The 11,404-nt window shown below is 37.5% G+C and overlaps 2 protein-coding genes across 11 annotated transcripts in view; one reads left to right on the top strand and one right to left on the bottom strand.

Annotated features, from left to right (window-relative positions):
• LOC149654691 (uncharacterized) overlaps nucleotides 1-11,404 on the top strand; it is a 226,509-nt gene that overhangs the window by 132,245 nt on the left and 82,860 nt on the right. The gene's annotated exons all lie outside the window — the stretch shown is intronic.
• The window catches only part of LOC149654694 (uncharacterized), a 43,466-nt gene that overhangs the window by 17,252 nt on the left and 14,810 nt on the right, over nucleotides 1-11,404 (bottom strand). For 3 of the 4 annotated variants that reach the window (XM_089846284.1, XM_089846285.1, XM_089846286.1), the window contains exons 5-6: nucleotides 6,671-7,009; nucleotides 2,143-2,257 (exon numbers count right to left, since the gene is read on the bottom strand). In XM_089846284.1, the coding sequence (XP_089702410.1) occupies nucleotides 2,143-2,257; nucleotides 6,671-7,009 (454 nt within the window). Of the gene's footprint in view, nucleotides 1-2,142; nucleotides 2,258-6,670; nucleotides 7,010-7,458; nucleotides 11,078-11,404 lie in introns of those variants that run through there. The other variant, XM_089846287.1, reaches the window with a different exon arrangement.

Here is an 11,404-nt window from a genome sequence, read left to right as displayed (position 1 = left end):
CTAGGCTTTTTCCTAAACCACAAACACACACAGCAAACTTCATCATATACATAACTACGTGTTATATCATATAACACACATAGATAAAAAACCGATAAAACCACTAAAATAAACGAGTAAAATTTCTATGCTTTTGAGTGGTTGTGGTGGTATACTAACCAAGCATTTTCACAGAAAAAAAAAACCTCATTTCTTAAAAGAAGTCAATTAAAACAGAAATTAATATCTGATTTTTTAAAAAACAATTAAATTTAAGCCTAATAGATTCATTATAAATTCCTTATAGACACTTTTCAAAAGAGGGGATCACAGATTTTGATAATTTCCCATTTATTTACTGTCTGTTTTCCGTTAAGGTTTCACCTTCGAACTTCGATACTCGGTGTTAAAAATAACGGAAAATTTCTTCCAAGGGGCATCTATAATCCCATCTCTCGAAAAATACTAAAATTTTAAAGTAAAGAACCTCTAAGCCTAGCCTTTTCGTGGAAATGCCCATTTTAGAATTTTTCGACTCGCCTATAACCTTTTCACTTCAAAATAGTAGCATTAATATTATTTTGTTTGTATCAAAATGAGTTATCATATTTACGGTATAAAAATTTAAAAAAACAATATAGCCAAAATTGAGAAATAACAGAAATCAAAAAGATATTTAGGCCTAGTTTTAAAACTTTGGGAAATTTAAGGTGTTGGGGTTTGGTTGCCTAAGTGGTGACTTTAAAAAAAAGGCTATTTGCAAAGGCCGATGGGTAAAATAGGGTCTGCTGTGTTGACCACAAAAACAAAGGCTTCAAGCCAAAGAAATTTAATGCAGGAATGGTCACTTCCAAGCCCTATATAACGTCTTTAGGGTTATCAAACTGATACTAAGGGGTTTAAGGTTCAGAAATTAATAACAGTCGTTTCTATAAGCTCTAAGAACTCTAGCAACTAATCCCCAAGTTCCGGTCTTCGGACCATCCACATTCCGAGTTTTCTTTGACTATAGGGGTCAAGAACATTCAAATGGATAGCCAGCTAGATTTTTTAAATTGAATTTAGACCTCACGTAGGGGGATTTTTAATCCTGTTAGCTGTGTCATCTTGTTTAAGCCTCTTATACACGTTTTTCTTTACCAACGAAAGAAAGTGAGAATTGCCCTTTTTCAGGGCTCCCACCAAAACCTCAAAAATAAATAGGGGAAAAAGGGACTTTTCACGATAAAAATAGGGTAAAATAGGGACCTAAATTTTAAAAGTAGGAACCAAAAAGGGACCACTGGTAAAACAAAATGATATCTATTCTGTGAAAATATCACAAACAAACAGTTAGGAACCTATTACTCTTTCCTATTTTTTCGACAAAATAGGATATTATTTGTGACTTTTTTTTGTTTATATTCTTATTCTAAGGGAGCGGTAGGTAAGACTTGGTACTGGCTCTAATGTATAAGGAAGGTTTTTTTGATAAGTAACTATTTTCGTATCATGTTAACTGATTTTTAAAAAACCCACTGAACTAGAATTTGGGCCTTTATGGGGTTCGTAATCTTTGGAATGAAATTCCCTGCCTAACTTGAACAAATTTCTCTGACCATTTGCAATGACGTACATGGCGAACATAAATGAAAACCAGTCTAAATTCAGTCGAATAATTTTTGCACGAGTTGTTAGTGTTATAAAAATTAGCCAATTAATTCGTTTAAATTTAACATAAAGTATATCATAAATAACCGGAGCGAGCGAAGCGAGCTCCGCAAATTTGGGGCTCTGGTCAAATCTCAGACAAGACATTTTCAGGTCACCCTAATACTTTTTCTGAGGTTTATAAAAGTAGGGTGATTTAAGGACCGAATACCAATTTTAGGGTAGATTAAGGACCTTGTAGGAAAATAGGGACTTTAGGGACTTTTAGGGACCTGGTGGGAGCCCTGCTTTTTATAAAAAATAAGAATGGGATAGCGCATAAGTAAAATAATTTTGTTCTAAGTATTATTATGAGTAAGATATTTAAATGATTTGTTATTAATAACTGATTTTATAATTACAACTAGTAATTAGCCTGATTCAAATATTTGCACAGCCCATTGTAAAATAAGGAACCTAACTATGATAAAAAACAATTCACGCATGCTAGACAATACTAGAAACTGTATTCACCTTTTCCAAGTGGTTCTTCAGTCACAGTTGATCCACTAGGTATCGTAAAACCACTTTTCGCCCATTGCCGAATAATATCCGGGTCGATGGTCAAGTTTGCCCGTGATATCATTTCCTAAAATAGAAAAATTATAACTTGAATCATTCAGCTCGCAAGTGTTAAATTTCTAGAGATTGTAATTTTAAGAGACCACTTGTAAACTTATAGTAGTAGTATTATTAACTTATGTCTATGTTAGAAAACGGAATGAATTCGGTCTAAAAAAGATAAGACTTTTTCGGTCCACGGGTGGCCCTGCTCCAGAAAGGAATCGGTGTGGAGGTACTGAGGTAGCAACCATAGAATACCATTTCTGGCATGGTGGTGGTGGTAAGTGGGGCGGCGTTCGGTGCATCACAGGATAGGGATATTCTTTCTTTCTTTACTTTTTTATCGGATGGTGGCCCTTTGGTGGGACGCGAGAAAAAAAGAAGCTTGTCTACTATTCGATAGGGCTTTAGAAAGACACTTCTACCGATACCAACTTGAGCCGCCTTTTCCTTCATTCAACCTTCTTTAATTCTTAGCTCGTCTCGCGAGTTTTTGGACATAAAGGGGTCGCTAACAAATCAGGGTTCCCATACATTCTGGTTCTCGGTACTTGGGCGTCTTACCAGCTAAGGGATGCGTTGGGATGAAGAGAACGATTATGTTTATTTGGTATTTTGTTTATATCTCAAGTACTTATTGTTGTATGCACGAGTATTTAGTATCCTTGGAATGGTAAGAAATGGGGCTATAACATACTTCAAGGTGTCTCTTAAAGGCCGGATTTTCTGCTAGAGGGTTCTCCTGGTGCAGAAAATGACTCGCGACCGAGTAACAATAGAGAAGCGAGTCGTCTAAAAAATACGGTTCTCCTGGTACAGAAAATCGAGGGATAGGGGTTCTACCGGTGCAGAAAATTGAGATATGGTATAGTCACGTTAAAATTTTGGACCCCCCTTTTCGCCCCTAAACTTGGGCGCCCAATATTTCCTAAAGTACGGTTTTTCGGGACGGGTACAGAAACCCGAGCAATAAACATATACATACACTTTGGAATTCATTTTCAAAGTAATCTGTTCAGCAGTCCTAAGTTTTGTGAGACCACTTCGCGAAGAACAAGAAAGTCAGTTGAAATTTTACCCGTGCCAAAGGTCTAAGAACAGAAAGCCAGTAGAGTGCTACTAGGAATATTGTCGTGACGTCACACCCTCTTATCTCTTACCTTGGCTCTGGCAACCATATTGGAAGTCATCAGCTTTGGCAATACAATTTAAGACCCCAGAAATGACGTCACGTCACATGGCTTTTCTCTCGCACTGTAGCTCCCTATAATCTATACGTTCATTACAAAAGATATACGGGGAAAAGTTGTCGAGGTAAAAAAGGAGGGTGACAGTAATGGGTCAAAACAGTATCGGTACCGCCCGCGGGGGTTTAAAGTAATATGGCACGGTCGCTAATGGGTTTCTACAATTGTTCGTAGCGGGGACCCCAGAAATTTTTGGGAGATGCTCTTTCAGTGCAATGACAAAAATCTTCTAGAAATACCACTAAATGGGTCCCGAGCTTTACGCAGTCCTTGTTATATATACGGGATTTACGAGAGGTATTTCTGTGAGCGCCGCCATAACCTGTCGGCGGCCTTTAGTGGCTGACATTCCCTGTCGTCGAACGCGCTCAGTAGCCTTGGCAGAACAACTCTCCGAAAAGGGGGCGGTAACCTCTAAAGTCCCGTTATATTCTTAAAATTTACAACATTGACTTTACTACTTCTTCGAACTGGATATTTGGAAGGTAGATTTTTAACAGAAGTGAAACCTCGTGACTTGAAGAAGTTGGATAGTTTTTCTATATTCTCGGGAGTATAGTGATGATTTTCACCTTTACTAGTACAACCCCCTCAGGGGTTGGGGAGTTTTAAGAATATGTAGACACCAGAAAATTTGCTTACCCTTAGAGTCACATAATAGAGTATTTCTTTGGGATGTCCAAACGTTTCTAGAAACCATATAGCTCTCTGGGAGAGGGAGATTTTTAACAGTAAAACTAGAAGTTTTACCCAAATGTACGGCTTTAACGATATTGGTTCGAAATATTTTAGTATAGTGCTCCATCGTTTCATTAGAAACTGTTTCGTATAAGACTTTGCCATGGAATGTTCATGAAACCAACTAACGCTAGATGGTTCAGAAAAAAACTACTTACACGAATGTGCTAGTTCGGATGTTACTAAAACTCTTTCCCTTTATTTTAAAACTGAGATGGAAAAATATGATTTTGAAAGAAAATACTCCGCTGAATCCAAATCTATATAGCCGATTGATTAAAAAATTTCTTCTATTTTTTAATTTAAAATGTACTTTTTTAAACAATTGCAATGAAGTGCAGAATTAATTTGCTCACTCCTGTAGGCAAAAATCCTCAAGTTTATCTTATGGGTTGCATGTGCCTACAATTCTTTTAAAAATTTTCTCAACATAGTGATATAGCCATAGCCCTCACTCAATGGCTTTTAAGGTTTTCAAAGACTAGTTTATTATACTGAATTCAGATTCTATACCTCTGCTCAAAAGTACACTTCGCCACTGATTCTTTGACAGTTTGGTGTTGCTTTGGCTAACAATTGGCGAGACTAACCCCCATGGTATTCAACAAAACGCATTTGTGGTTTAGAAGATTATTAAATTAGCTATTGCTTGAGCTTCAAAGCTATAGTTTACTTTTGCTGCATGTTTAGTGCTCGGGTTTCTGTACCCGTCCCGAAAAACCGTACTTTAGGAAATATTGGGCGCCCAAGTTTAGGGGCGAAAAGGGGGGTCCAAAATTTTAACGTGACTATACCATATCTCAATTTTCTGCACCGGTAGAACCCCTATCCCTCGATTTTCTGTACCAGGAGAACCGTATTTTTTAGACGACTCGCTTCTCTATTGTTACTCGGTCGCGAGTCATTTTCTGCACCAGGAGAACCCTCTAGCAGAAAATCCGGCCTTTAAAGAACCAGAGTTCTGACTTCCCAAAGTCACAAAATTTATATAGAAACTATTTTAGTTTTTTTTATAGAGAAATTCAAAAAGATACTATTATAATATTAAAAGTAGAGCGCTGATTGGTCTAAAATAGTGAGATCAAAACATGGGTAGTAACGTCGCAAATATCAAGACATACTTCTCACTTCCCATCACTACAATTTGCCCTTGCTATGTAGTAACGCGCCAACCCAAGCTGACCCCAAAGAATGATAAAGTATACTGCCCAACCAGATCTCGTATAAATTCTCACTAAGAAAATTCCCAGTGCAAGCTTCTCACTTTCCATCACTACCATTTGCCCTTGCTTTGTTGTGAACTTATGACGCGCCAACCCAAGCTGACCCCAAAGCATTTCTTAAATACTGCCCAACCAGATTCAGTATAAACCCTACTATAAAACGTGCTAAATTGCATAGCAGCGGCCAAATCCTTTGGAACCATCCTTTTATAAACGAAACTGTGACCAGTACTTGTATCCCACCACCACCACTACCACATGATGCGTTTCCGTTCTACGCTGTCCATTCCCGTCAAATACCATACCCCAACCCAACCCAAGCCAACCCTTTGGATAAAAAATAATTCTACTAACAGCTACGGGCAGATGAAAAAACGAAAAAAAAAAAAAAAAAAAAAAAGACTAGTTGAGAACGGCGCGGTCTTGTCACCGAAAAAAGGACCACCCTCTGACAATCCATGATGATGATGCTTCTAGTGAAAAGAGGATGACCATGATGCCTCGCTTGCAACTAACTCCTGGTTGTTCAATTCAATGCCTGCCTTTTTTATTTAACACTCAATATATATCTATATAAAAAAAGTTGATTCTTTTTATCATCAAGTTCCTTGTGTATAGTTTCGGTTATTTGAAGGACATTTTTGAGTCGAGCTATTTCTATATCTAATCTGGGTTTTTTGGTATTAAAGGTAGGGCCAGATTCATTTAATAGCACGCAGCAACGGCGGTGGTGTGGCGACCACCAAGGAATTTTATTTGGTATTAACAAGAATGATAGACTTTTAAAAGGTTTCAGATGAGAGAGAATAATTCCCAATAGGGGTGGGTAGTAGCGGAAGCCGATTAGGCTTTACACATGAACTACGTTACGTTACATGTGCCTGGGGGAGCTACAGTAACACGATATTCTCTAAACTCCTAGCAAAGAACCTCCCCTTTTCGCGAATAATTAGTCAAATACTTTACATAGAAACCAGGAAAAAACCGTGAAAAAATGTAGTTTTTGCCACCGGTTTTTTCCACCCCTGACAAAAACTTGCCAACCCTGGTTATCCAGACTTTAAATTTCCCTCCAATATATTTTTCCCTGACTTTTTAGGTCCATTTTCAATTCCCCTGACTATTCCCTGACCTTTTCGACCCATTTTTAAATTCGCTGACTTCTCCAGGTTTTCCCCTGACCCGTGGTAACCCCGCGTTACATTTAGTTGGTGAACTAAGACTACGTACATCCATAATGGACTTCAGTAAATCGTTGCAATCCTCTGTGAAGACGTTACAACTGGGAAAGTTGCTCTTGAAAGCATTGGCCGCCATTGCGTCTTTCTCTATTGCCCACTTCGCTTCGGAGATGCAAATGCCAGAAGAGCAATGGCATGGGGGGTGGGTACTTGAATAAGAATGTTGGACTCTGTCCCGGAGTGAGAATGGTATGGTCCAGGTTGTAGAAACAACGATGTCATCGGATCGTCCACTCGGGACTGGTTGGGGCAGAGGCGGCGCTTGCGCGGGAAGAACAAGAGAGTGCACCATGGACCCATACCAGGAGTCGGAATAATTGTAACGCCACTTTGAAAGTAAATCAAAGAGAATGCCTACATTGCAATGACTACCAGCCAGACTGCAATTATCGAATCCTGAACCATCTAGAGTTTTCCAGCACTACAGGTGACCCGGGCCCCAGCGAAAACTAACCCAATTGCCCCCTCTCTCGACAGCCCCGTCAATGGAGTATCAAAGCGATAGCTAGCATGGTACATAGAATATTTAATAAAGAAAATAATAATACCAGCAGCTCTAGATGAACTAATAATTCGATACGTGCAGATAAAATAGATTCTACTCCTAATTCAATAATTCTCTATGGGGGAAAAGCATTCCCTTTAATAAAAATAATATTGTCAAGGGACTTAATTTTAAACTAAGTGAATTTTCACCAAAAAAAAAAAAAAAATCGGGCAAATATTTTTGCTCTAAAGCAATCAAATAAATTAACTTTTTAATTAATAGTTACTTACCAGAGGAGAAGAAAAAAGATTGATTTTGACCCAATCAGGGTAAAAGAACTGACCATAGTCATAAACAAACATCTTTGATGCAGACCTACTTTAACACTAAGTAAACAGACACACACAAGCCAAATATATAGGCCGAAGAATCCACGAGCAATAATAAACTACATCCTGTCCTTTTACAAGGAGTGTGAAATTTTTTATAAAAAATTACAACCTTAACCGTACGCGTAATGCAATGCTTAAGTATGATACTCCTTCCATGAAGTATAATTTATATTACTGGTATATATTTTCCCGGTTAGGAAGTATGTTTTTAATCAGAAGGAAAAGGAAAGGAAAAAGTGGGGGCCCAAGGATACAAACTAAAAAAGAACGGAACCCCAATAGTATGCCCCCCTTTTTCTTACTTTTCTTGAGAGGAAACCAAGCTCCATAACGAAGGCAATTTATACCTTATCTTTTTAGTTTCCTTAACACGCCAATATTACACTTTTACTCCCACTTTATCATAGGTTAATAATTTCCTATATAAGTTACTAAGAATATAATAACCTACTGGCGCCTAAGAAAGGGGTGGGGTCTTAAGCTTAGTATCGTCTGCTTAAGACGGAATGTGGTGACTCTGGACGACACTTTCTATTAACTCTATTTGCTTTTGATAAACCAAAACCCATACAATCACTATAGATTCGTCATCTTAGCGTCACGTAAAAATGGGATAGAAATATTTATAAACTTAGTCAAATATTAGGTCACCCATGACTACATCCATCTAAACCACCGTTAGCAACTTCCCGCCAAGAATGTTGGTTAGTAACCATATAGTCGCTATGCATGCACTAAAAATTCATATCGTTTTTTCCGTTTCAATATATATAAATAAATAATATTTTATTATCAAGATGGGAACACATCCGCTATACGAGAGAGAGACTCAGAGAGAGAGAGAGAGAAAGAGAGATTAAAAACGGGAAACAATATAATCAGTATTAAACACACGCCAATTTAAAATTAATACCAATTATTATCACATCCACCAGGGATAGATGTAATTTTAGAAGTAGGAATGGAGAACAGAGTAATATCTGGGCGCACGTCAAAGTCCCGGACCCCCCTTCCACGGGACGGGGGGGAATGAAAGAAGATGCGGGAGGGTCATAGCGACAGAGGTAAAAAGGAATTACGTATTTTTCGCCGTCCCCATCAGCAACGTTATCAAAACGTAGTTTAAGTGAGCAGACAATAAGATAATTTAAACTATTCGTTACGCGTTGGAGTAAGGGCTCTATACTGTACTGAAGTAAATACTAACCGTTCTCCATTCCTACTTCTAAAATTAAATCTATCCCTGCATCCACCTTAAGGCTGTTTTAATATATTTTTCAATTTAACCTTTAAATTAGTATTTTTTTTTTATTCGTGGTTAATATAATTCTTTCACCTGCACAAATTTAAATTTTTAATTTGAAAAAGTTCTAATTGAATTCGCGTTGGTAATCTTGACAACCTTTACATAACAAAAGCATTTCATATTCCCTTTATAATAACTTTCCGCACGAGCCATGCCATGACATAACATACATAACATAGATTAAAAAAATCTATATTAAAAATATATTAAAAGATGCCTCGCGAATCACCAGTTCACCACCACCATCACCAAGAGATTGGTAATTTTAATTTTGGTTTATACATTTTTTTTTTAGCCTTCAATATTATATCACGTACGAAAAGCGGACGCGGCTAAAACACTTTGGGAAGATATTTTTTATTATATAAAAAATAGTATAGGAAAGAATATGGTCCGAGACACGCACGCGAACGCAGAGTTAGCCCCTCAAACCCCCCCCCCCAAGGGGGTAAAAAAAAAACTTTCTTTACATAAGAAAAGCGAAGTAAAGCTAACCTCTCTCACATATTAACCCTAAAGGCATTTAATTTTATGTCTCATATAACTATTTTTTTTACTTTTCGTTTTCTACATGCCTGGATCGCGGGAATTTCAAATACATAAGAGTAGATTTATAGGCGAGTAAGGTGTTAATGTTACATTCCATTGAAGTGGCATGAGAAAAATATTATGATGATTTTTTTGTTTAGGGTTATTATTGAATATATACGATACCTCGGGCTAGATTTTTTAAATTTTCTTATTTAAGTTGAAAGACCGTATAAAGTAATGAATATATTAATTGGGACTATGTTTTTATCTACAATATTAATGAAGATACGAGCAATTATCTGCATGAGGATGTTTCCTTCAATTATTTTAAGATTTATAAAGATCTCCCATTGTAAGGCTCATGTACCACGTGATTTCGTATAAAGATTTCCCATTGTAAGGCTCATGTACCACGTGATTTCGTATAAAGATTTCCCATTGTTAGGCTCATGTACCACGTGATTTCGTATAAAGATTTCCCATTGTTAGGCTCATGTACCACGTGATTTCGTATAAAGATTTCCCATTGTTAGGCTCATGTACCACGTGATTTCGTATAAAGATTTCCCATTGTTAGGCTCATGTACCACGTGATTTCGTATAAAGATTTCCCATTGTTAGGCTCATGTACCACGTGATTTCGTATAAAGATTTCCCATTGTTAGGCTCATGTACCACGTGATTTCGTATAAAGATTTACCATTGTTAGGCTCATGTACCACGTGATTTCGTATAAAGATTTACCATTGTTAGGCTCATGTACCATTTTGTAAAAATTAAGTTCATAAAAACAAAAATTCAACTTTCCCCAATATCTGACATAAGCACCGCCTCACGCACTAAGTTTTTCAAGATCCGTGGAGTCTGTACAATCTTACACAATAATTTAGAATTATTTAAGGACACCCTTAGGGTAAACCTTTTCCTCTCTCTATCTGGTCTTTAAGTAATAAGTATTAAGTACTTTCAGTCTCAAAGGTACGAGGAGCTATTGGACAATTAGATAATGCTTGGACAAAGCTTAATTTTCTTTTAGCAAAGGGCAGAAGCTCAAAGTCAAGCTCGCGCGACGTTTAAAAATTCACCTGGTGCTTTTCTCGAGTATATTAAAAGGTAGCCCTTAGGCTATACGAGCAGATGTTGGCATAATTAGGGCATCAAGACGCGCAACTTAAAGAGACCCATACACGATCAGATTTATGCTAACACGTCTTTCGACTTCAACATCTTTGGATAAGCGAATTTCAAGATTTGTATGGGAAATTTCAAGCTTCTGGGGGAATTTAAAATTTTTTGAGGGAATTTTCACGATTTTAATGGATATTTTCAAGATAAGATTTTTGAGGGAATTTTCAAGATTTTTAAGGAAATTTTTTTAAGATTTCATGGGTAATTCCAAGATTTTAAAGGAAATTCCAAGATTTAATGGGTAATTCCAAGATCTCATAGAAAATCTCATAAGATTATAACCATAAAACTACAGGAACTATGGGAAAACATTGCTTCCTGTCACACGACCTCGATTCCGGCCTTCTTACCATGCACTATCTAAATCTCATTTTTGTGTATGGCTCGCTTATAAGTCTAGGAATCTTATACTAAAGAAATTCAAAGGCCTACCGAGACCGTCCAAAGATGCTTTAGTAGCTCCGGGGAGGAAGGGACCCCCAAAATAAAGGGGGCATTGGGGGGATAAGGAAGGGGGGGGGGTGTTGGCGCGCGCGCTTTGACTGCAGATTTTCCTTGGCACGAGCTATCCCAGAGTCTAGAGAATCCGAATCCCCTCTCCTTTCCCAAGCTAGTCTCCTCCGGAAAGCCACTAGTCCCATCCAAAAGAGAGTGACCCATTCAGTAACTAGTAAGCCGGTACAGATGCAGGTCGGATAAAAACTACGCTCTGCGTTTTGTTAAATAAATTCCTACGCCGCGATTGCGTTCCTCCGTCTTGTTGTGTGAAACAAATTAAATACAGTGCAATATATATTATATATTTAATCAATTTATCAC

This window comes from Phalangium opilio, unplaced genomic scaffold (assembly GCF_054372755.1).
Source record: "Phalangium opilio isolate 3A_F unplaced genomic scaffold, DU_Popi_V2 ptg000079l_1, whole genome shotgun sequence".
Lineage (NCBI taxonomy): Eukaryota > Metazoa > Arthropoda > Arachnida > Opiliones > Phalangiidae > Phalangium > Phalangium opilio.
The sequence above is the reverse complement of the archived record's forward strand: the minus strand, read 5'-3'. Positions and strand labels throughout refer to the sequence as shown.